At 38.4% G+C, this 26357-nt stretch overlaps 3 protein-coding genes across 9 annotated transcripts in view; 1 reads left to right on the top strand and 2 right to left on the bottom strand.

The window, feature by feature from the left end:
* Positions 1-10858, top strand: part of LOC107662780 (autism susceptibility gene 2 protein-like) — a 14665-nt gene extending 3807 nt beyond the window's left edge. Inside the window, exons 3-16 of one of the 6 annotated variants that reach the window (XM_016452877.1) lie at positions 2213-2338; positions 2474-2710; positions 5060-5348; positions 5432-5646; positions 5769-5813; positions 6667-6762; positions 7158-7229; positions 7379-7408; positions 7508-7579; positions 7686-7818; positions 8308-8388; positions 8480-8563; positions 8666-8876; positions 9459-10858. In XM_016452877.1, coding sequence (XP_016308363.1) covers positions 5252-5348; positions 5432-5646; positions 5769-5813; positions 6667-6762; positions 7158-7229; positions 7379-7408; positions 7508-7579; positions 7686-7818; positions 8308-8388; positions 8480-8563; positions 8666-8876; positions 9459-10551 — 2229 coding nt within the window. In that variant the 5' untranslated portion in view covers positions 2213-2338; positions 2474-2710; positions 5060-5251 and the 3' untranslated portion in view covers positions 10552-10858. The other 5 variants (XM_016452876.1, XM_016452878.1, XM_016452879.1 and 2 more) reach the window with 5 other exon arrangements.
* Positions 10859-10977: 119 nt separating this feature from the next.
* On the bottom strand, positions 10978-16252 carry LOC107662779 (histone H4 transcription factor). Its single transcript, XM_016452874.1, has 10 exons — positions 16005-16252; positions 15593-15749; positions 15226-15452; positions 14113-14224; positions 13880-14032; positions 13686-13760; positions 12787-12907; positions 12553-12691; positions 11715-11839; positions 10978-11626 (listed from the first exon to the last, which is right to left on the bottom strand). Exons 2-10 carry the CDS (start codon positions 15741-15743, stop codon positions 11218-11220), a joined length of 1512 nt encoding a protein of 503 aa, XP_016308360.1. The 5' UTR covers positions 15744-15749; positions 16005-16252; the 3' UTR covers positions 10978-11217.
* Positions 16253-17893: 1641 nt separating this feature from the next.
* On the bottom strand, positions 17894-25663 carry map6b (microtubule-associated protein 6b). 2 transcript variants are annotated; one of them, XM_016452873.1, is made up of 4 exons: positions 24549-25663; positions 23071-23287; positions 21538-21577; positions 19276-19335 (listed from the first exon to the last, which is right to left on the bottom strand). In XM_016452873.1, exons 1-3 carry the CDS (start codon positions 25268-25270, stop codon positions 21542-21544), a joined length of 975 nt encoding a protein of 324 aa, XP_016308359.1. In that variant the 5' UTR covers positions 25271-25663; the 3' UTR covers positions 19276-19335; positions 21538-21541. The 2 variants fall into 2 exon arrangements, with proteins under 2 accessions (XP_016308358.1, XP_016308359.1); XM_016452872.1 differs by lacking the exon at positions 21538-21577 and having other exon boundaries at positions 17894-19335.
* Positions 25664-26357: the final 694 nt, after the last annotated feature.

Below are 26357 nucleotides of genomic sequence, written 5' to 3'. Positions count from 1 at the left end.
GAATAACTGAACCGCTATTCACAGAGCTGTCTTTGCTTCAGCCCACGGTTTTGGCCGATGTGCAATGACTGGCCTGGATAGAGGGTTTTTCACGTTCCTGCGATGCTTGTTAAGGCTGTGCTAAGATTATATGCTATCCAGGGCCCAGAATGCATTTCACAGGCATGATCACTTTCAAAGTAGAAGTGAAACTATTCAAGGCCATAGTATAATCTGTTCATCCTCTGTCCATTGCAGACATAGGTATACATGTCAGTACAACGAAAGTCTGTGAGATAGGCAGTCAGAACAGAGTTGGCATTGTTCGCAGGGTAACCCGAGCCGGGACGGGCCCAAGCATCGTGGGATAGTGTATAGCCGAGATCGGCGCTGTTGAGAGATCAGCGAGACAGCTGACTGTTTGGAGCTTTCAGCACAACTCAAATAAACACTTTGACTATCCAACTTTAGCGCTCACTTTGCCCCCAGCTCTCACACACGTTACAGCCGTGACTGAGCGCTGCGATAAGACTCACAACGAGCCCTTTATCATCAGTGAAGTCATCTATTAGGATCCGAGTCTCTAGCGTCCTTCACGCCGCTGATTGTTTTACTGGCGCTCCAGGGGCTCGGTTTCTCAGAAGCGGGAGGGACAACACATCCCACAGGCATCAGGGACATTGATAATCCCAGACTGAACGAAACCTGAGCGCTGAATAATGAAACCGGTTTACGCCGAGCACCGTCGCCTATTGTACTGGCTGTGGGAGAATGCAGTCATTTTGCTCACAGCAATTTATACATCCTTAGCCTGTGTCCTGAACTGGCCTTTCTCATCATCCTTTGGAAAGGGATTACGTTATAATAACAAGAGATGACTTGCTCAAATAGGGCTTGATTTTCTCATATGCTGTATATGGCTGATGAAATGAGGTTTTGGAGGAGGAATTACGCTTTTGTTCAAGCTGTTTGGATTTGAAGCTTTAAAACTGAGGAGACATGCAGGAGGGGGTGGATATGTTTACTGCAAAGATAATGAGATTAGTATATACTGTATAATTCAAGTTATCCCAGAGGAAAACTCTTTCGTAGGTCATGAGATGTAATGGACATCTCAGTTACATTCCATCTAAGTATAAACTGTGTCTTAGACGTTCATTAAAAAATGTAATGAAGAAATACAATTTCTGACAGAGTAAACTTATATGGGTATATAAATTTACTCTGTTGTGAAATTTTATTTCTTTATTTAATTTTTTAATTAACGTCTAAGACACACAAAAGTTGAAAATTCAACTTAGCCGTCACAGGAGTTATTTTAAATTGGAAAAATAAATTGGAAAAATATCTAAGATATTTATATTTAACAAAAAAGGCAAGAAATAAATAATACAGTAATTCACCATAATTTAAAACATCCCTATGTGCCTGTCCTTTTTAAAGGCAAAATAATATTAATATATATATATATATATATATATATATATATATAAGATGAGAAAACTATAAGCAAAAAATGGTGTTTTGATTGTAAGATTTGGTATCTTGGCAAATTGGGGGACTGCTTTTGAGAAATTGTTGAGATCTCTTCTAAAACTCATGAAGCATGTGTGAGATTATTGAAGTCTTTTCTAAGGCAAAAAAAAAACATGAAAAGCGAGACCTTTATGTGCACCCATTTTAATGTTTTGCTAGAATAGGGAAGACATATTCACAATTAATTAAGAGTTTTCCCTCAATAAACTCCTAATTTGCTGCTTATTATTAGTTCATAAGGTAGTTGTTAAGTTTAGGTATGGGGTAGGATTAAGGGATGTAAAAAATGGTCTTCTAGAATAAGGCATTAATATGTGCTTTATAAGAACTAATAAACAGCCAATGTGCTAGTAATATGCATGCAGCTAGTTAATAGAATTGGTTCTTAAAATAAAGTGTTACCAAATACTGTAACAAAAAAACTGTGTAGAATCCCACTTTCGAAGCCGAGACCATGTATTACTGATTTGATCCATAAAAATCACAGTAAGCATGAAAATCCTGTGCATACCACCCAGTTGGCTTTTTGCTTTGATGTATTAACTGGAAAAGAGAGAGAGAGAGAGAGAGAGAGCACCGCCATAAAGGAAGTGTTCGCTTAGTCTGTGTGATACCCAACACCACAGACTGTGATCCTGCAGACAGACTGGCAAGTTGAGAATACAGAGAGATACTGTTCCCCTGTGTCTCATTCAAGAGCTGTTGAACGCCTGCTGAACGCTGCACCAGAGACAACTCTCTAAACCTGCCAGATTACAGCCTGGACCAACAGATCTAGTGGATTCCTACACGATTCAGGGGTGTGGAGAGTGCAAAAACAGAGGTAGGAGCTTTTTTAGCCGTTTTCAGTTGATGACTAATCCTGAATATAGAAGTTTGAGTATTTGTTTAAGCACATTTCAATGATACAAACCCACACAAATGAAATCCAACCGCATAGTGGTTTCTTCTTATCTAGATTGTTAAAGTGTCAGAGAGGTGCAGCCGAACAGATGCACCTTAGCTGAGTGGGCTTCATTCACAGCGAGCTAAAAACCATGTGAGAACCTGTCAGCACACAAGAACAACTGTTTCTCAGTTTGAGTCATTGCCAACTGTGCCCTAGCAATAACGCACACGGCCCTCGATGCCACCGGATGATTTACGAGACGTCTCCCGCCATCTGCGAGCACAAAACCGCAGAGGGACGGCTACGGTAAACATGCTCATGATTCGAAGATTATGAGGAGTTTTTAGGAGGGCTTACCTGTGCTCCGCCTGAGCCGCGCTCGTCTACTTTTGTATGCACACAAAGCTCCCTCCAACTGCTCCTTCACGAGATTAAGAGCTTTCCCCTGGCACCATGTCAAGGACAAAATTTAAAGAACACGAGTGTTTAACCTCCAGCTAATCTTGTCTTTGTGAGAATGAAGGGATTAGACCATTCGTTTCTGCATGCCTGGAAGGGTTAGGCCAGTAATGGGCTTGATGAATGACAAAAATGGCTCGGGGAAGGCAGCTGCCAACTGACACAGGAAGACAAATTCGCTGGTGGCCTGACAGCTCCAAAAAGAGGCTTAGCTTAATTCCTGACCTGCATTAAAATAGAGCATTACCGTGCCATGACACTAATTGAAAACAAGCAGTTTAAGCGAAACCTTGTCTTATAAACACGAGCCAGACGTTTTCATTTCTTGGTTATTGCGACGTCTGATGGAAGGGTACATCAGCGCACGCTGTTCTTTGATTAAACGGGATGCAAATTAGATTTAAACACCAGCGCCATTATGAGGGTCTATTAAGGACTCTGTGTGCTTATTATTTAGCTTTACTCGATTAGTCTGTAGCCGGTCCAGCTATTGAGTTGTGCCATGTGGCCTGTACCACTCATTACGGACTAGTCTGTTCTCCTCCCTTGAGACTTGTGCGTTCATCTCATTACAGATCTGGAAGTTAATAAAGTATTGCGTTCTTGGGATTCACGTTTAGTTCGTTTCTCCACGCACGTTTACTGTTCCCAACGTTTGAATGACCCCTGCGACTGTGTCGTCCTATTCAATACAAACAGCTCATCACAAGGGATTTGGAGCTCAGCTCAGGCGAATAAGTTGCTCCTTGTGTTTCCCTCCACCGTGGACCCCTGGTGTTCACGAAAGGAGGTCTACCCCTCGGAGAAGCTAACAATCCATTATGGGGCTCTCAAAAGACCTTTCACTATAGATACAGCAGTACTGGAGAAAAGGCCCAAATTGACAGCTCTACACAAAAGAGATTTACTGCTTTGCTTTATGTGCATGAGTGCTGTTCAAAAGGAGGTAATTGCAGGTTGTATAGATGGGCCAATCCCTAAGGGATTTCACCCCTTCATCACATTTGCATTCACTATTAGCCCCCCACCCGGGAGGGACCAGTAAATGTCACGGTGAAACCGACGTCATCAGTGGTATGGCAGTGCGTGAAAAGGCTAATGCTGTAAAAACAGAGATATCCGTTATATTTTTTTATTATTATTTTATTTTTATTTTTACAAGATCTGCTTCCCTCATTTTGAACTGTTATCTTTGCTTTAACACAGTTTTGGGGTGGTAAGTTTTTTTATTTTTTTCTATTTTTTTAATTATTTCTTTTTTAATTTCTTTTTCCTGTGATGGCAAAGCGGAATTTTCAGCATCATTACTCCAGTCTTCAGTGTCACATGATCCTTCAGAAATCATTCTAATATGCTGATTTGGTGCCCAAGATTTCTTATTACAAACGTTAAACGTTTTGCTACTTAATACTTTGATGAACATCAAGTTCAAAAGAACAGTATTTAGTTGAAAAATCTCTTGTAATATTATAAATGTCATTTTTTTCTGTCACTTTTGATCAATTTATGGCACTATTACTGAAAAAGTATTTACAAAAAAACTTACTGGCCCTAAACATTTCAGTGGTATTGTATGTTAATTTTTCAGATTTTTGGTTAGTACTGCAGTATTACCTCAAATAGTTTATGCAGTTTCATTATTGCTCATAAATGTGTGAATAGTAGTTCAAGAATGCTTATTAATATCGGTGTGAACTGTAACCCCATTTTGTGACATTTATAACAGAAAAATGAAAGAGAGGAGTTAATTTAAATCAGGAATTGAGCACAAAAGTGGGGTTCCAGGAGTTAAAATTGCATTAATTTTTTCCATAGGGGAATTTATTTTAAATAATTAAAAAAATATATATTTTCATTTTTATGAACTTTTACAGACCCACCATGAGCTGTAAATGCAGATGTATAGTATATTATTTAATTAAACCCATCAAAAATATTTTCTAAGTAATCAAGCTAACAATATTTAAATTTTTAAATGATAAAACTGGTGCAACGTGTCATGACTATATTTAGGGACCATAATTTTACAGATTGAAGTGGGCACAGAGTGTAGCATTATGACAGTGAGTTTTGCCGGGGCAAGCAATGTAATCTTGTTCTACTCAAAGTGACTAAATCACTGTTTGGTAATACGGATTCTCTAATTATCTGGCCTAGTATGCCATGTGTTGACTCAGTATTTTTATTGACCTGCAGGTCTTGCTGATGTTGCTAATACCACAAATGCGAGAGCAGAAAACAACGAGCAAAATGCCACAAGGAGGAGACATTTAGAACCCAAGAAAGACTGAAGGAACAAGTTGTTTGTAGTCACTTTTGTGCACTCGGAGTGCATCAGCACTAGTAAAGAAGAGCATTGTAATCATCCCCCTTTCTAAACACCTCAACATGTTTGCCCCGACGACAGCCCTGCCTCCTCCTCCTCCCCTCTTAACAGGAAGTGCTCTGCCAGTGCCCAGCGCGCCAGCAACAGCTCCCTACACAGGTACAGCAGCACCATACGGACTGAAAAAATAAATCACATATCTGCTAGCTGTGCTCTGATTCGCTCTGCCGTGTGCCCCTTAGATCATGACCTACTGCGACAAGAGTTAAACTCTCGCTTCCTGGCCTCCCAGACTGTCGATCGAGGAGGCACTCTAGCTCCCCCGGCCTACCTGCGCACAGAGTTCCACCAGCACCAGCACACACACCAACACACACATCAGCACACCTTCACTCCATTCCCCCACTCCATCATGCCCAGTCCAGCAGCACCACTGGTGCGTACCCCTGCCAGCCAAGTGAGGAGAAATACTCTTAATCAGTGCTCATAATAATCAATGTTTTGAGCTGAAATTCTACCAATTGCAATGTACAAAGTCACTAAGTGAAGGTAAATATCTCTTTTTCTCTTTTCTTGCAGTTTGACAAATACCCCGCTAAAGTGGACACCTTCCATAGACACAATGTAAGCTATATCTTGTGCACATCATGGCCAGTGATTTGAGTTGCATGTTTCTTTTACTCATCCATCTCATTCATCCTGTTTCCGCCATTGAATTAAAAAAAAAAAGGTAATTGTGACTTTTTATCTCATAATTCTTACCCTTTTTTTTCCCCGCAATTGTGAGATATAAACTTGCAATTGCAAGAAAAAAGCCAGAATTCAGAGTTGCAATTACCGTTTTTATTTTTAATTATGTGGAGGAAGAAAAAACAGAATTATGGGATGTGAACTCAGAATTGTATGGAAAAAGTCAGAATTCTGAGTTTATATCTCACAATTTTGAATTTTTTCCCTTAATTATGTTTATATCTCACAATTCTGACTTTGTTTCTTGCAATTCTAAGACAAGTTTTAATTATTATATCTAATAAACTAGATCTAATTGTGAGATAAATTTGCAATTGAAAGCAAAGAAGAATTTCAAGTCACAATTTCCTTTAGTATTTTTTATGTAGTGACAGAAACTTAAAAAAAAAACAGAATTGTCACCATACAGTGCTGTTGCGCTACGGGCGTCCCGAGTTCGAATCCCGAGGACCTTTCCCGATCCCACCCCCCATCTCTCTCCTACTTCGCTTCCTGTCAGCTCTGATCTGTCCTATCATAATAAAGGCGAAAACGCCAAAAATAAATCTTTAAAAAAAAAAATTGTGAGATGTAAACTTAAGTTCAGCAATGTACTTTACTTAAATAGGGTCAATTTTGATTTCACTTTAAAGGCCAGACACAGAAATGCTTTTGTGTTCTAAATCAGCATGAACACACTTTTGTTTTTTACTGAAATTAATGACATTTTTCTGCTGTTTCCCTACAGTTGGTCCCGTCCTATCCGTCAATAATGACTGGAATACCTCCTATGGTTCCACCTGCTGGACCATTCAGCTCTCTCCAGGGAGCTTTTCAGCCCAAGGTTTGCCTGCCACTATGTCTCTTAGCTTTCTGTTTTGTTTGAAACACAGCATTCTTAAAAGGCCTTGACGACGCTAAAGGAAGCCTGTGAATAACTTGATATTTCTTGAGTTGAGATGACCTCCCACAAAGAAAGAAAATAAAAAACAAGAAAAGTCTTGTGGTTTTCTATAGTTTTCAGATGAGATTCTGCAGTGTTTATTTTCAGACCCACATTTGCAAAGCCTGTTTTTAAAGGCCAGGAATAATAATAAATGTAAAGGCTGGGCTAGCCACACTTATATAATTACTTATATAAAAGAGAATGTGTGCTGTGGAAGAACAGGGCACAATTCATGATCATGTTAACAATGTAAATGAATATAGACGTAGTATTCACAAATTTTGTATTTGCAGGCCTCCAACCTACTAGATGTGGTGTCAAGGCCAGGATCTGTGCCACACCAACTTTTACAGAAGGACTCCAGAGTAGGTTTCCATTTAGCATCTGTTGCAAGGCTTCTCTAATGGGTCAAAATCTGAGCCATACATGTTCATGTGTCTCATTAAATATTTACAGCTGTTCTGTCTATCATTGAAGAAATATAAGAAGGATAATGTAATGTGGTTTTTTTTAGCTTCTTGACCCCATGTGTCCTAAACCAAAGGTAAGGTTTACATGTGATTATTCAACTCCTTTTTATTAACCTAGTAAATCACAATTCTTTACCCATCATTCATTGTTTTTTTATTTTCATTTTCCTTAGAAACCTGGGAAGTGGTGTGCAATGCATGTCCACATTGCATGGCAAGTTTACCATCATCAGCAAAAAAATAAGGCAAGCGCAAAAGAAATAACTGTTCTTTTTTAAGATGTGGAATATATCTAGTTTTGGACAAGTAATCTGTAATTAATGTAACCATTTTCTATTCCTGGGGTTACAGAAGCATATGCAGATTGAGCCACATAAATTAGACTTTGGGTTTAAGCCAGAGTTTCTGAATCGATCTGTCTCGAGCTTCATGGGACTGCAGCCACGTGATTTACCCCGTCCCTCCACCATCCTCTCTAATGCAGGTACAAATTACAGCATGGATCAAATCCACACTAGTTACTGTAATTTAGCCAAATGGGATGTTCCTGGATCACCAAGTTGTTGGTCCTGGAACAACATCCCTTCAACCAATTAGATTATAGGGTTATGGATTAACACGGTGCACTCATATCAACCTGGTACTTCCAATTGATTTTAAGGTAGTCCAGTCCTCCTACTAGAGGGAGGTTCAGCTCCAACTGTAATTAAACACATCTGAACTAGTTAATTAAAGATTTCAGGATTACTTAAAGGATTACTTCCAGGTATTTTAGGGCAGGTTGGAGCTATATTCTGCAGGACGTTGGCTCTTAAGAAACGGGACTGGACAGGACTGGGGTAGGGTTAGGTACTGCCAGTGTCAACATTAATGAATCCCCATGATCTCAGTAAGCAGTGTCCTGTGATGTTTATTAGAGATTGTCTGACAGAAACAGGACTGTGCTAACCAGTATCTACATCTGTCTTGTTAGGTCCCACACACCCTTCAGTTTCGCCCTATGGACCCTTACCGCATACCCCAAACAATCTCCACAGTGTAATCCCCCATCGTGGTAAGATTACGTCTGACTTCAAAATTTAATTCATATTAGACCAACATTACTCCTCAAATTCTAAACTCCCATATCCCTTGTTATTGTGTAGAGTCTCTTAATAAGCCACTCACCTTTGGAGGCCTAAGTACACTGAGTTCATCTGCCTTTGGAGGACTAGGAAACCCAACACTAAGTAAGTATATATTTTATCCTGACATGAAAGGATCTGCTTTTGCTGTAGGTTAAAAATGCAGTCTTCCTCTGACTGACGATAATTACTCTCGGGCATTCACAGCACCAAATGCAGCACATGGGACTAAAGATGGTAAAACGGTGCCAACTTCAAGTGGACAACTGGAGACCTGGAACAGATTGCACCAGACACCCTCATCCTTCCCAACGCCGCCTTTGTGTCCAAGGCCTTCTGAAACTGAGAGAGCTCCCTCCATACCAGACAGAGCAGCGATTACAAGAGATTCCCTAGACAACAAAGATGACAAGGAACGGTACGTACCAGCTATTTTGCGATTCCAAGATCAAGAAGATCTTGACAGAATCCTATCCGTCAGCATTCACTTCAATGACAGTTGCTCAGTCAGCATGTGCATCCCCAAAGGTTTGTGACCAGGTTGCTGCCATATTTGCTAAATGGGCACTTAGTTCTGGAAAGATTTTCAAATTGGGTACTTCCAAGGAGTCCTGCACTAGCCGAGCAACTGTTATTGAACAGTTGGGAATGCTATCAGATTGCTTTCTGCAGTTATGTAGACCTCCGTGATGTGTTTCAGGAGCAAACTGCCTAAGCCAGAGGTGTCCATTCCTGATCCTGGAAGGCCACTGTCCTGCAGAGTTTATCTTCAGTTTTAATTAAATGCCTAAACCAGCTAATTAAGGTCTTCAGGATTATCTAAGGAACCTCTAGGCAGGTGAGTTTGGGGCAAGTTGGAGATAAACTCCGCAGGACATTGGCCTTCCATGAACAGGATTGGACACCCCTGGTCCTAGATAACCTACCTGATCAAGAATTATTAGAGTTGACCTCCTGGTTAAGAGTTTAAATAGATAATCATTTATTTCAATCATTGCAGGGAACCAAAAGAGAAATCAAATGGAAGGCATTTGCCACCCATCAGGAATAGTGCACTGGACAACAAACAACCAACAGAGTCCTTCAAAAGTTCCTCTCCTGATGAGACCAAGGAATTGGAGCAGGCAAGAGAGAAAACACAAGCCCAAGAGCTTCCGCAACAAACTCGAGAAACTGAGGAGCCAACACACAAAGAGATCCAAAGTGACAAAAGAGAAAAGGATGTCAAAAGCGAGCAGCAGCAGCCCGCTGAGGACAAGCCAGCAGGAAAAGAGAGTTCATCACCCAAGCAACAGAGAGAGGATCTCAAGCGGTCAAACAGTGATAGCCAACCCTGGGAGCCAGCTGAGAAGAAGATTAGAGTCGAATATGAACCCCATGCCAAGAGCAGCAAGGTGAGAGTGAAGGAGGAGAAGAGAGACGACCAGGACCATGAGGTTACAACACACCAGAAAGTTTTGGAAAAACCATGGCAGGATCCCAGAGCCCCTGCTATTAACGCTTCATCTCTTTCAACTCTTCCTTTGCCAATAGGAATCCCAGCTGGCCACCCTGGTCTTGACAGGACTAGGCTAGTCTCACCTTTTCTGGGAATGGGTCCACTACCTGGAGCCGAAAGGCTGCCTTACTCGCCTCAACACTGGGAGTCTATGCGGAATGTTTACCAAGGTTTAGATCTTCCTCGGAGGGACTCCTTAGGGAAGGACCTCTTAATAAGAACCAACCCCCTGCAACGTGCCATGATGGGGCACCCTGCTTACCCACGTGAGCCATTTCTGCAGTCCATGGCCTTGGAGCAAAGGAATCAACTGGAGGAACGGCAGCGTTTGGCCTTCCTGAGAGAAGAAAGCGAGCGTAGCCGCCTGTTGGCTATGCATTATACTGCACTGGATCCTCACTTACCACCTCCAGGACTCCTCGCGGTGGCTTACCCCAGCACAGGGCTCCCACATTACACCTCGCTCAGTAGGTCTCTACCTGCTGCTTATATGCACGCCCAACCACACCCGCTTTTTCCAATGCTGGCAGCACGGCCGACCCCTCTCACAGACAGACCTGTTTCGCACCCACACAGAGACACTGTGACTCGGTGAGCTGGACTTAATCAGAAACTGACAGACTTATGTATATCAAGCACTTCATGTGAAATAATGTGTAGTCGAAATGTACAGTGGTGGAAATTATTTTTTTTTTGTCAAAAAAAAAAAATTAAAATGACTTCTGAGGTGAAAAAAAAATTACTTGTTCATTTTGAATGTTAACAATATATTTGAAACTAAAGGACTTTAAAAAATACACAACTATTTACAACTATAGCAAGGCAACAATGGAACCATAATACAGCACAATATGCAAAATATTCAACAAGTATCAAAACAAATAAATTAGATGTTACCTACTTACCTACTCAAAAATGTATCTTATTGTTCCTGGTAATTTATACAAAATAAAAGCAAAAATAAATGTTTTAAAATGCAGAGCTAAAAATATCAAAGGTAAAATTTATGTAAAATAAAATAAAAATAAAAAACAGCCAGAGTGCTACATGGAGAACAAAAAAAAGTACAAATATGTATTGGACACCTGAGATCATGTAAAAACCTAAAAAATGCTTAAAAAAAACATCAGCCTCTAAACTTTGCATATTAGTTAATAAAAACATTGATCTAATGGAAAATGTTTAATCTATGGAGGTTAAACAGGTTGTGTATTCTTACACAGGTTATCTCTGATAAGAACTGCATTTGATAGGTATGAGATTACACCACATCCATTCCTAGACCTCTAGCCACTGCAGCCAAAGCTCTAACAGCCCCTGATGGCCCTGCAGGTTGGGCCACTTCTTCTGGATCCCCACTGACCTCAGTCACAGTGTTCAACACACAATACACAGATGTTTCATCGCCTTTTAATCCACTGCTGTCAGTTCCCTCCAGGAGCTCTGAGGTTGAAGAAGATGAGGAAGGAGAGGAGGGTGAGGAAGAATGCTGGGGAGTGCTATTGCCGCTGTCGGGATGCAGCATGGGTTCCTTGGAGTGACTGGTTGAACCAGAGACCTTGCGAGGGGTGCGCTTTTCAGCCATGTTTTTGATCAACTCTTCCGTAACCTCTACAGTCTCAAAACGCACCATGTTGAGCCGCAGATACCCATCCTCGTCCTTCTTGTACCTGTTCAACAAGCAATTTTTAGTGCGTGAAGGCAAATTAATAGCTCAGAAGCAACTAATTACATTTTAAGATACTATTAATTGCATACCTAAAACGGGAATGTCCAGATGGCCATTTGAGTTGATGCTTCTTTCGAAGGTGGAGGGTGAGTGTGTAACACCAAGAGAAGGTCTTGTCACAAAGGTGACATTTATACCTTGGAACCATGTTGTCCTGTTGCAGACAGTTTCCATACATGTTATTTTATGACATTACTAATAGTTAACTAAACCTAAAAAAAAGCCATTACTCAAAATAAACTGTGTTAAGTTTTATATATATTTATATAACTCCAACTAATCGTCAGTGCAACATTTATAGTTTAACTTGATGTACTAAAGTAACTAAAACTGAAATAAAAATTAATTTAAAAAGTACAGATATTTACAAATAAAATTTAAACAAATAAAGCATTAAATATTAAAATTTTAACTTACAATGCTAAGTACAACAGCATCTCCATCATGATACTAAAAAAACACCTTTACTATATAAAACTACTAATACTTTTGTATGTGTAAAAGGCAGTTTACACAATTGATCACATCAACACTAATATGAAAAACATAAATAATGTAAAACAATAAAATAAATGATAATTTTTTTTAAATAATTACATTTTTTAAAAATAATAAAAAAAATATATATATAAATTAAAAAGTCAAAATAATAAAATGTTATGTGTTGCCAACATGATTCAGTCTTTGCACAGTCAAGATCAGTAAACAATTCTATCACACTAGTTTCATAGTTCGGTATAGATGTGTCAGAATTATTTTCTGTAATAATCAACATTTAGACTCAAATGCTACAAGTACAGCTCAACTCAAAAACGTTCCTTTAAATATGAACCATGGCTGAGGTTACTGCACCCTCTGCTGGCTGACCTCATGTACTCGTTTATAGTGCTGGTTCATGGTGTGGGCCATGCGTGAAGAGTATCCACAGCCCTCTACTGTGCAGTGGTATGCTGCTCCCTCATTGTGAGTTTCCATGTGTCTCCGCAGATCATGCTGGTTCTTGAAGCTAAAGGTAAGGAGATAAACTATAAAATGTAAGCAATATATTCTTCAGTACTTCATTGAGTGTATGTGGACAGTGCGAAAACTCTCGGCAGCCACCTGCTCTCACAGAAGTCACACGGGAAGGGCCTCTCATCGCAGTGACGGAATTTGATATGGATCTTCAAGGTGGAAAGGGACGTGCATGTCATGTCACAGAGAGGACATTTTATATGATTCACTGCAAAAAAAGAAAGAAGAAACTCCGATATCTTTATAGGTGTAAAAGACACTTAATATTCAGTAACATTATGAATTTGAATGCACGGACACTGCTGAATGAAAACAAAACTAAACTGAGCTGAATAAAGACACTATTAATACTGTTATTTTCGATCTGGTTTATAAAGCAATATTGGGTTTTTTTTATGTGTCTATCTTCAGTATTTTCAATAATTGCTTTGTATTCATTAATGAGGAAGTTCAGCAGTTTTTGTTTGTTTGTTTTGCTGTTCGTCCGTTTTTACTTTCTTTCTTTCTGTATTTAACAAAACTTAAAAACCATAAATAAAATAATAAAAAAAGTATACTGGTATTACTGTTTATCACTGCGCTGCTTTGAAACAATCTGTACTGAATAAAGCAGTATATAAATAAATATTACTTAACATGGCATAAAGCATCTATAAAGAACAATACTGTTTTCCAGAAGATACCGTTCTTTTAAAAAGCATCCTAAATTAGGATTCTGGCTAATATCATAATCTGATAATTATTTTCATGCTATGGCTGATATTAAAATTCCATAGTACTATTTGGCCTAAATAAATAAAGAATATAGAATACATATTTTATAATGTACAATGTAAATTATATTATAATGTAAATGTAAAATGAGCATGCATAATTTCATATCCATTAAACTTAAATCTCCAATATCAGCCAGTAACTGATATGGTATTGATATATTGTGTATCCCAATCTCAAAAGTTTAACTTACAAATCAAACTTGAACTCACCATGCTGACGAACATGGTCTCTCAGCAGCCTCTCGTTGGCAAATGCTTTGTCACAATGTCTACATGTTAGAGAATCTGCAATAAAACATATTTATGGAACAACTACAGACTTAGAGACATTTCATGGACATTCTTAAACATCAGTGTTGCTGTATTGTCAGCGAGTGAAGAGAAACTATTTGAAATAAACTGACCTTCTGGTTCTGCTTGTCTCTGGATATGGTCAAAGAACTTAGTATTGCTGGAGAACATACAGCCGCAGGTGGGGCAAGCGACCAGCCGCTCCTGTGTATGACTGCGCAGATGCTCACGGAGACGGTACTTGATTTTAAAGAAAGCATCACAGCCTGCAAAAATAGCAAAAGCGTTTCACATAAGAACATTATAAACACTGGTGAAACATTCCTGTTTTGCAGAAAGCACCTACCTGACCAGCTGCAGAAGAGAGCCTGCTGTCGATCAGGAAGCGGCTGGAGCTCAGTGCAGTGTGCGTGCATGTCAACATGACGGTAGAACCACTCAGGGTTATTAAAGGAACTCTGAAAAAGCAAAAAAACAGACAAGCTCATTATATAACGTCTAATTTAAAGGAATATCTCAACCAGAAATTAAAATTTGCTGAAAATGTACTCAGGTAAATCTAAGATGTAGATGAGTTTGCTTCTTCATTGGAACAGATTTGGAGAAATTTAGTATTACATCACTTGCTCACAAAGTGGATCCTTTGCAGTGAAAGGGTGCCGTCAATAATAACAAATTAATCTTTAACTTAAAACCACCAGTTCTGGCCAAATGACCAGTCCGTAATCCATAATAACATTTCGTGCAATGGAAAAAGTCCATCCCCTGTTGTTCTTTTAAAACCGACATATTTGTAAACAGTGCTTAATGCACCCTAATGGTTAGAGAGTCGGACTCGTAACCCAAAGGTTGCGGGTTCGAGTCTCATACCGGCAGGGATTGTAGGTGGGGGGAGTGAATGTACAGCACTCTCTCCCACCTTCAATACCACGACTGAAGTGCCCTTGAGCAAGGCACCGAACCCCCAACTGCTCCCCGGGCGCCGCAGCATAAATGGCTGCCCACTGCTCCGGGTGGGTGTTCACGGTGTGTGTGCGCACTTAGGATGGGTTAAATGCAGAGCACTAATTCTGAGTATGGGTAACCATACTTGGCCACATGTCACTTCACTTCACTTCACTTAATCTGTGGATATTTCTTGAATGAATTTCAGCAAGACCGACTTTTTCACTCGAGAAATCAATATTATGGATAGAGGACTTGATGATTACTTGTGGACTATTGTGATGTTTTAATCAGTTGTTTGGACTCTCATTCTGACGGCACCCATTCACTGCAGGCTCAGAGGATCCATTGGTGAACAAGTGATGTAATGCTACATTTCTCCAAATCTGTTCCTATGGAAAAACAAACTCACCTGCACCGTGAATGACCTGAGGGCAAGTACTAAGAACATTTTCAGCAAATTGTCACTTTTTGGGTCAAAGTAAAACAGAAGTCAACATGCTACAATACTAACATCACATTGCTGCCACTGACAGACGAACCCCTCAGAGACATCTGGGACTAGACTGCTGCTGTGAAGATCCTGAGTGCAACTAGGCAGTTCAGGGTGGGATTCAAGGAGCTGAGTCCCAATGTATTTCAGCTTGCTGTGGAAGATGTGGAAATGGGCATGAGCGATTAGCTCGCTTTGGCTTCCCATCGCCAGGAACTCACAGCCCCTCCACAGACACGGATAATCCTCTATAACAGACATGATGTTAAACACAACCATCTTAATATATGAACTGCCTACAATTTACATAAAATTCAAATGTTGCCACAGACATTGCATTAAAGATCTGCCTTATTCATCTACTTATGCATGCATTACAATATCCTACCCAGTTCCTCCATGGCATCTCCCTCCCCAAGATGCTCCTTCAGATGCAGAGACATATGATCACTCAACTCCTCCATGCTTTGACTCTTGAAAGTGCATGATGCCCACTCGCATGCCACCACTATTTTAGAAACATTTTTTCTTTTTGCCATCTTAACCTTTGAGAAAGCATACAACTACATAAATAAGACTTCTGAATACTGAGGATATTGCATTTGGCAATGACATCCCTCTAAACGTGTTTTTAAAACAGCTATAAGACGTCAGCTCGTGCGATGTAAACAAACGTTTATTAACTCGTAATCTCAACAAGGTTGAGTGCTGGTTGTTTGCTTCACTATACACAAGCTAACAGATCTCAAAACAATACCCTGATACTGCCAGAGAGGTTATGAATGATTAAATTCACTTACTCTGACGTTAAAGAGTCATCTGCTTTGAGGATCACTTCCTAGTTCCGTTTTATTAACCGGTCGAGGCTCAGAAGCGCGCGCGCACATTCAGGCATTAATGTAAAGGAAAATTCATATAGTCTTAAAATATATTGAGCAACTGGACTCTGTTCTGTAAAACTGCTTCGCTGTTTGGGAAATTAAATTACCTTAAAGTCCGCATGAAATCAAAACTGACTTTATTTACTTTACTAGCGTACATTGCTAGTAATGATGTGAACAATTAATCCGTGCAAGTTAATCCGCTGAAAAAAAAATGTTTGTCTTCGTAATGTTTAATCAAAATCTGAACATTTACTTCCGCTCATGTACTTTGAGCGGATGAGGAGACAGACAGGAACGCGGGTAATTTGTTTGTTTGGGAGGATGGAGAAGGTCGTGACGTGTTTCCGAGTCACAGACAAAATAAAAGCCTGGCTGAAACTTTCTGCTGACATGGGGAATTTCAGAAAGACGAAAGTAAATATAGGTTTACAACTGTGTGGAAGTGAATTAACAATATATTTTAATGCCTATGGGACAGAACAAGAAGAAACATATATTATACAGTTATTAGGCTAGTATTATTGGAGCTCGTAAACATAAAATGAAATTATATACGTTTGTTATTGGTATTATGTTAACATAAATATAATCAATAGTTATCATTTTTATTGGTTTTATTTAAGCCTGTGTTTCAAAATAGAAAAACAAGTGGGGGGAGATGCACTCAAAATAGCAGCACTCGCAATAACCACTGGAGGGCACGTGAGGACATGTTTTCAAATATTAAAAAAATGGATGATAAAGTAATCTGAATTCATTATAATCTTCATTCAAATATGATGAGAAGTAGCTGGATTTAAGAATGTGAAATTTTTATGCTGTTCTCTGACTTTAGAGCTGTGGTGTTGTACATTTCAGTGAGTTATACATGAACAGTTTCATTTTTACTAGAAAGCTACATTGTCCCATATTGCTCACGTTCACTATACCACACCCAAACAGTATTCGTGCAGTAACTTGAAATAGCCAGCACTATGCAGAGCCTGAGACTTTAATTATTTATTGAATTTTGTGAGGACGACTGAGTCGCTGCTGGGAGTCCACTGCATCTGCAATGTTTTTTTTTTCTTTCTTACATTGAAGGCCAGCAGCACCACCATCCTGAATTGTGTGTTTAAAGTGTAAGATGCTTCTAGTTTTATTAATAGCATTACATAAATTAGTTTATTTTGTCTCCTTAAAAAAATCTTGTGGGTCAGTTTTTCTCTAGTATGCTTCATTCATATCTAAAAAAGGCTCTCAAGTCAAATTACTCATTTTTTCATAACTAAAACAATACAAAAATGAAACAAAAATCTAATATATATTTCCTGTTCTATTCGTTTTCTATTAAGAACTTGGTGCCGACATCAGCCTTGATGCCATATCATTCAGTGTAAGCGTGCACACATACACACTGTGTTTCCATGTTTGATGGGGACTTTCCATAGACGTAATGATTTTTATACTGTACAAACTGTATATTCTATATTTTAGTATATTTTATTCCTAACAAACACAAACTTCACTGAAAACTTGATGCATTTTAACAAAAATATCAGGTTTTGCTATCCTTGAAGGGACATTTTTTTCCCAAAACGTACCTTAACCACACACACGATAGATAGATATAGATAGATAGATAGATAGATAGATAGATATGTATGCTTTAATTTTTCTGTTCTATCCAAAATGTGTTGCATGAGACCATTTTCCATTAAAAACATGTCTTGAGAATGATCAACCTCAAGGGTTCAAAGTAACAAACCACATCACCCGTGTATTGCTTTAATGATTTTAATCCATTTCATTCAATGCAAGCTCACAACACAAGCACATCACACTTAGAATTACCACTTGGACATCTGATGGCCCTATGTTGCTCAATATACAGGCACTACTGTTATGGAAAGCATAGCTTGAGGATAGCACCTAGAATGGTGTGCACAGCACGTGTAGGACAACCCAGGAGGAGCTCGGGACCAAGAGGCTGTAGATTTACACTGAGAGGGCTCTCACCCCTCCAGACCAGATCGGGTCAGAATGATGATTAACATACAGATGACTATGAAGGGCATGCTTCTGTCTGTCAGTCACATGGACCTCAGCTGTATGCTTAGCAGCATTCTTCCCAAGTCAATCATCCATTTTACAGCATACGCAAGGAATGCAGGCAGTTTTAGGTTTACATCAGCAAATTCTCTTATTACATAGCATGATGCATATGAGAGCACATTTGAACGTTGCTTTATTGAGAGCAGAGCAAGCTAAGCGTAAATAGGTCTCCATAGCATAATGCTCTACACTACAAGGTAACAATAACACTTTAAGAGAGACCATGCCTCAATTTGTTTAAAAATGACTGGCACTGGTGTCGAAAGAACTGAAATACTCAAAAAGTAAAGCTGGATTGTGTTCATTTGTTAAACATGGTGCTCTTGTGCACTCGTAAGGCTCCTAACTGCTAATTTCAGGTGTCACGCAATCTTTAAACATGCAGTTTGAGATGTTAAGACGTTCTTGTGTTCGTTGTTGACTGTTTGTGAGGAATACAACATTGTTATAATCTAACTGTGTGGTGACAAATATTACATCTTAGTGTTTGAGCAATGCTATTGGTGCATCTAATTAGAGTGGTCCATATACTTTAAATGAAGTCCATATCACATTAGATTGCTTGAAAGAAAAGACCATTATTGTTTGCAGTAAATATCCTTCAATGCAAGATAAAGCAAAAACCTTATCTTATATAATAAGGCATATGGTCATTTGCTCAGAGGCAGCATGCAACAAGGATTCGTGAATCATCTTTGCCACAGAGAAAGCTATTGATGTATATGGAAAGGGAGCAGACGCAGGGCAAAAGCAAAGATAGATTCATTATAGACTGGACAGTGGCCACACAGTCAAGACAAATCAAGCAGACAAGCCTTGATCCACTACAATACGTAGGTAACGACACCATCAGAGTCGGGCCATTAGAGTAAGGTCATTAACAAGGGGATGAGAGTCCTCTATTCCGTATTATAGCCTCCTCAACCCCCCAAACACAAAAGTGCACTTAATCTTTTGCCTCGGCTAGTCTGTTGATCATTTCTTTGCTTTTCTTGGTGACCCCTCCCTCTGGCTTTGGCTCCTGGTTGCTCTCTGAGGTTTTCTTCTTGGCAGCTTGACTCCCAGCGATTGGCTTCTCCTTTGCTTTTTTCACTGTTTTGCTATGGCTTGATGTCTTTTTTGGCTTGGACAGTGATATATTATGCCTCTCCACCTACAGGAACAAAAATTGGGACATTCGGTGCATTATTCCAAACTGCAAAACAACACACATGAATAAATGTCTATTATATATTTAAAGGCACACTATGTAATTTTCGCCGCTAGAGGGCACATATTCAAAATAAACAAAGAGACAAAGGCGTAGTTTGATGATGCTGTGACTGAGTGTGGAATCATGGGAGTTGTTGTCTTCATCCCCACAGCCGATGCAATTCGATGGGACTCGGGCAGAAATCATGTTCATGGATGAGCTAATGATTTATTAACGTAGTAGAATGAAGCAGGGTGAGGCTGAAAGCCGTCGAAGCGAAACGAGGCCACTGAACGAGCGTGACACACGGCTCGAAAGCAGCGGAGCTTTTATTGTGCCAGTCGACCGCTTCCTCTCCTTCCGGTCGCGCGTATGTGGGGAAAAAAAGCAGCGCTGTTTTATCATACTAGATACATTTGAAAGTTCTGTTATAATGCTACTCTGTGCGGTCGTCACCGGTCTAATAAAACGCACAACATATTAAAGCGTCTTTGGTGTTTCCATGTTTTCTACAAAACAAAACCGGAAATCGAGGTGTTATGACGTCATTAGCAGGCGACACAATGACACTATGGACACGGTCTGTGTCACTAGTTAAAATTGCTTATTTCTCTGGATTTAAACATTCATCGAAACATTTGGGATAATGTAAGTACACAAGTCAGCAAAATATAAAAAACTGTTCTAGTGGTTTTTGGATATTTTAATAAAAAAATCTTACATATTGTGCCTTTAACTGTCATATATATTATATAATATTGTACATTTAACTGTTCCAATTTGTTTTTTAAAATAAACATAAAAATAAAAATGCTTTATTAATTTTACCATATACACTACAATTCTACAATTTGGGGTCAGTAATATTTATTTATTTATTGAAAGACTTTTATTCTGCAAGGACACATTAAATTGATCAAAAGTGACTTTAAAAACAGTTTTATAATTTTACGAAAGAATTCTATTTTGAATAAATGCTGCTCTTTTGAACTTTCTATTCATCAAATAATCCTGAAAAAAATATATATAATGGAAAAAATATATCATATCATAGAATGATTTCCGAAGGATCATGTGACAACTAAGACTGGAGCTAATGGCTACTGAAAATTCAGCTTTGCATCACAGGAATAAATGACATTTTAAATAGAAAACAATTACTTTGAATAATAATAATATTTGACAATATTACTGTTTTTTTCTGTATTTTTGATCAAATAAATGCAACCTTAGTGGGCATAAGAGACTTATTTCAAAAACATAAAAAAATATTACAGACTCCAAGTTTTTGAACAGCAGTGTAGTGTAGTTTGTCATTATTACCCACAAACCTTTCTGGTAAGCACTCAGACCTTCTGAGCGCCATACACTTAGAAAACAAATAAATAAACAGGAAAAGTGTGTAATTTACAGTAGAAACACAATCACTGGCCCTCCAGTGCAAACTGTACATTTAAAATGATTTCAATAAAATAATTCTGAAAATGTGAATCATGTTTCAATTAGTATTGTGGCATCCAAGTTAGTATCTCATGACAGAAATACGTGTTAGGATGTGATTTTCAGGCCTTATTCAATGTGCTAAATGCAGATGATGTGTTTAAAACAAAAGGTGATTTGTTCTGCATACTCAAATAAAGAGATGCAGTTAGTTTTCGATGACAGCTTGGATCTAAGCCAAGTCCTTTAAAGCAAGCTATCAAAATGTGTCACAAAGGTTTATATATAACATATATAATATGTGACTCTTTTAACTTTACTTTCCAATTATGGAAGATTTCAGCTATTTTGCAAGGTTTCCATATTCTAGCAATGCTTTAAGCAAATGCCTTGCACAATAGTGATCAATGTGAGCTTAGTTTTGATACTAATGGAGTGCAGCCCTATTAGTATCTTTTGGCACTTCTGCTCCAAGTTTCTGAAGCCAGTAACCTTGCGGAAATCATTTGTATTCAGTTACAGTGGAAGCCAAATAGAGCCCCTCTTGATAGTGAAGATACTATTGTTCCATGCAAAAAAAATAAAAAATAGCATAGTGTTCAGCAAATCCTCATTGTGAAGAGGATTTAATCAGATTCGGCCCCACTGAGGATCTCCGTGATGGTGCAGCTGTATGGTGAAATATTCTAGATCCATGCTGTCCAAAAGAATCACTGAACACACCTGACTACAGAACAGAGCTGCTGTCACTGTCAGAACAGTCCTATGAGAGTGAGAGAGGGAGGGGCTACATCAACACATTACTTGCACATCAACACTAGAAAACTCTCCTTGTTTCAACATATTTGCTTTTACATTGAAAGGAGTGATTTGACCAAAAATGAAAATTCTGATATTTATTCATCCTCAAGTCATTCCAAACCCGTATTACTTTCTTCTGTGGAAGACAAATAAAGAAATTCTGAAGAATGTACTATTCAGAACAGAAACCTTAATCTAGAAATCTTAATTCTTTACTTATTTTTTTAAATATTCTAACTAAAGAGATAAGATTTTGAGTAAGAATGTTTCTGTAAAAAAGCCTCCGATGTCCGATCCATGAACAAATCGTTCTTTTGTAGAAATACTTCACCAAAAATTGAAAATGTACACACTCATAGGCCATCCATGATTTAAACCTTTTTTTTTTAAATTGGAACAGATCTGGAGAAATTTGTAAGTTTCTTACAAATGCACAGCTTTTCACTTCACAAGACACTGATGGACCAGAGTGGTGTGGACTCTCATTCTGACGGCACCCATTCACTGCACAGCATTCATTGGTGAGGAAGTGATGTCATGCTAAATTTTTTAAATCTGTTCTGATGAAGAAACAAACATCTTGGATGGCCTGAGGACGAGTACATTTTTAGCACATTTTATTACATTTTTTAACTGCATGGCAGATAGCAACCAAAAAAATTCTTCAAAACGTCTTCTAAAAAAATAAGTCATGCACTCATTGTTATTAAGTAAAACTATTAAAAATTGTTTTCATTAATTAACAAAATAAAAGGAAAATATTCGATGAAAACTTTCAACATAAATAAATGAGAAATTCTGCGTCGGCAACTAACTAAAAAAATAAATAAGTTTGGATTGAAGTACTAAAATTACTAAAACTAAAATTGAAACTAAAATTAAAATAAAATAGCTATATAGAATTTTTTTTTTTTTTTAAACTAATAAAAACGACAAGCACATAAAATTAGACTCAAATCTGAAAACATGAAAACTAACTATAACAGATTACAAATAATACTAAAATAACACTGCATGGAATGTAGTTTTATTTTATAGTCTTTTAATAGTTTTATTTGATTTTTCCAATATATATATATATATAAAACACAAAAACTAATAATTATGACAAGCACACAAAATTACTTAGACTAAAATCTGTAAACATGAAAATAACTATAATCGTTTACAAATAAAAATAACACTGCATGGAATGAACTGTCCTTTTAAGACTTTTTCTATCTCAGAACTGATAGCATTAGACTGACAGATGTTGGAGCCCTATATTAATAAAATATTTCAGAAAAATTCATACTCTTGCTTTACAATTTCATGACTCACAGTGTAATTAAGTTTCTAATGATTACCCTCATATCTGAAATTATTCATTTCATCATTTTGGTAATAAAACAGGGCAATATAGCTCAACAAATTGTGTGATCGGTCATAAACTGGTGACCTGAGAAAGCATCCTACCTTGCTGGAGTCTTTGCTTGGTTCACTGTACAGGCTTCGTATCCGACGGCGCTCCAACAGCTTGTTATCTGTGGCCTGAGGTTTGACCTGCTCTCCTTTAAAGGTGGCACTGTAACTGGTCTCCAGGCTGGTCTTCTCCTCCGCTAGAAGTTTGTACTGAGATTTCGCTTTGATGGGTTTCACTTGTTTGACATCTCTGTAAGCCTTAAACTCCGTCCTAGAGAAACAAAGAGATTTTGTAAATTAATTTTAGGCTTAAATAATTATACATATAATCAAAAATGGTTTGTGGTTCATTAAAGACCAAAACCAATAACCTGACAAACAGATCAGAACCATGTGGCAATATGCTTTATTTAGATGGCATCTAATGTTGAGGCTCTGACCTATTTAAATAGAGTAAAGTCAATATTCAGCATAATTACTCAACCAAAACAGACGCCTTGTAAAGAAATCAGGGCAAACTAATTGGGGCATTGAGGTGCATCTGTTGTATTACAGCTTTATGCAGAGTCAGTGTGCACAAAATGATCTGAAAACTCAAGAATGACTCAACATATTTTGGGGTAGACACCCACAGAGAGGAAATTACACTGGTGACTTGATATTTTTCAAAGACTGGATCTAAATCTTTCCCTCTATCTTGTGCGTAGATGAGTAAAAGAAAATTACCCAGTAATCAGATTGGTGGATAATCAATGAGGGTTTTTATGACCAGCTCTAAGTTTGGTTCCCCTTCAGATCTAGAATATACAGAATTAAAGCCCCCAAAAAGGGAGTTGATTTTGGGTACATTATCAATTTTATAATTTCATGGTAATTAGGAAATATTTGTCTGCTAATATGTATAGGTTTTATGAGTTTTAGAACCGATGATGACACAGCTGAAATGAGCATATACTGACTGTTTAAATGGCGATGTAGAAAACAGGATTACAAATAAAGTTGCTGATAAAATAATGCAGATACATAATGCAAATAAATGAACGCAAAAGAATGATGCACACAAAACTCCTGAAATGAAAAGAACAGCTGTTTTACATAATATTTAGTTTTTACGAAAAGTTAATGTAAAAGTGATTATTTAATCAATAGACAAGGGCATTGTTGGCAGATGTTAAAAATTACACATTGCTGCTAACTGATGAATGTACAGTATATGGCTCCGCTCCTAGGTTATTTTTTGCAACATACATACATACATACATAAAATAATAAATAAACAAATAACACTTCCCAGAATGTTGCAGGGAGTTTTTGTGACAAACTAAAGAAAACATATAGGCCAACATATAGTATTTTAGTTTTATTTTATATATCCATAAACTAAGTTTACCAGGATGTTCTGGGAACCAAAAGTTGTCAGCCAATCCCAATAATCTCAAAACGGCTAGATATTGTCCAATTCATATTTTCATTCTAATATCTGTTTCTTTAAAATGGCATGTTATTAACTGCATAAAAATGAAGCAGCGTACCTATATGAACTTCCAGATGTGACTTCCTCCTTAATCTGCCTGTTGCGAGCATCTGCAGCCGACCTCTTCTTTCCCTCCACTGCAACACCTTGCTCCATTTTGATCCCCTCTGACACATGCTCTTTTTTGTCTACCTTCTTTCTCCTTTCTTTACTCTCTTTTTCGTGCTGTTTTTCTTCAAGCTCACATTTTTCCACACCGGTATCAACCTCAGAAGCGGCCTGCTCCTGTTTGGAGAACTTGCTCTCAGCCTTACAGGGTGCAGCATGAGTGGGTTGTTTGGGGATCCACGGATGATCTCCTTTTTTCGGAATGGGCCACGGTTTATAATCTTTCTGGTACTGAGTCACGTTGCTGAAAGGGGCCTTTGATGGCTGAAACTCGTTTCTGGGTTTGCAGCTTGGTTCCGGACGCACACTCCAGGCTTTGAAATCCTCGCGCATCACAGAAGCGCCTGACCCGTCTTGAGATGATGATGCTGCGGCATCAGCGGCGGCGTGAGTCGCTCTGGTTGACGCCTCCTGGTGAGCGCTATGGGCAGGCTGGGATTCTGTGATGACCGGCTTCTGTGATATTAATGGCTTGGGCTGAGGGTGCAGATGTTGCACCTCGGCCACATCTGAATACTTCGTGAAAACCAAAGGCACTGCAATGTCACCTTTGTCAAACTCACTCCAGAAGCGGTTGATGCAGCAAGCCCTGGTAATACAGGGCCATGCCATGATCGATAACGACGAGGCGAAGGCTTGAATCTAAAGAGAAACGATTCAGAAATGTGGACCACAATGCATAAAATATTTTTTTTTTAATCAGAACAGCGATGCTATTTCCTTTAAATGTCCCTTCTGATGAAAGAAATCCTTCCAATGTTGAAATTCCCTGTATCTTAGCGTACGCGCTTGCGCACTTCCCTCAGCAGAGTAATTGCGATGTGCTTGTTTTCCCTCAGTTACAAATGTAAATTAAAGATTTCTTTATAGAAAAGACACCTTCATTGGCAGCTGTATGACTAGACACCGCACCGGCTCCCGTGTTTCTTCGGAAAACGCTCGTGGTCTGCGGAGTGAACTATCACCTGCAGCCGTCAGCGTCTGGGCAGCATCGGGTGGAGACGCCGCTCGTTTAACCATTTCAAGACTGACACACATCCACATCCACCCACTGCTTCACCATTTCTGCCTGCAAACGCTAGGCTACATGATTCTGGGACTTGTTGATCTGAAAACCGGCTCATTACATAGGCAACATTTATGACATTTAAGGGTCTAAAAGAGTTGTTGGTGTATTTCACAGAGTTGTCAACTAGGCCTATAAAACATGACATAATACAGATACAACTGCCATATTTAAAACGTCTATTATTGATGTATTATTGAGATGTACGGTCTTATAAAATTATGAGTAGCCTACATACATGCCAATAGGACAATAGTCTGTGCTCTACAACGAAGTACTGAATGATTATTACAAAATTGAATTGAATAAATTATTAAAAATTATTCTTATTAATAGTTATTAAATGACACAAATTTAAAAAAAGAAAAAAAAAAACTTATACAAATACATATTCCCACACTTGCATATACAAAATATGTCCTACATATTATATAAAATTATTGTTTGCAACTTTCTATTAGGTGGTATATATATATATATATATATATATATGCTCTAGTTTGTTTCACTGCACTTCCACATCTGTGAATGCATGTATGGTTTTGAAATTTGGGGTGAATATCGGACCCAGCCTGCATGAATGAATTGCTACACCCACTTTTCTTTTGTTCTTTTAATTCTTACATGTGTACA

The sequence above is a fragment of the Sinocyclocheilus anshuiensis genome, unplaced genomic scaffold (assembly GCF_001515605.1).
Source record: "Sinocyclocheilus anshuiensis isolate Anshui unplaced genomic scaffold, SAMN03320099.WGS_v1.1 scaffold1144, whole genome shotgun sequence".
In the NCBI taxonomy this organism is placed as follows: Eukaryota; Metazoa; Chordata; class Actinopteri; order Cypriniformes; family Cyprinidae; genus Sinocyclocheilus; species Sinocyclocheilus anshuiensis.
Note: the sequence above shows the minus strand (reverse complement) of the source record. Positions and strands in the feature narration are given on the sequence as shown.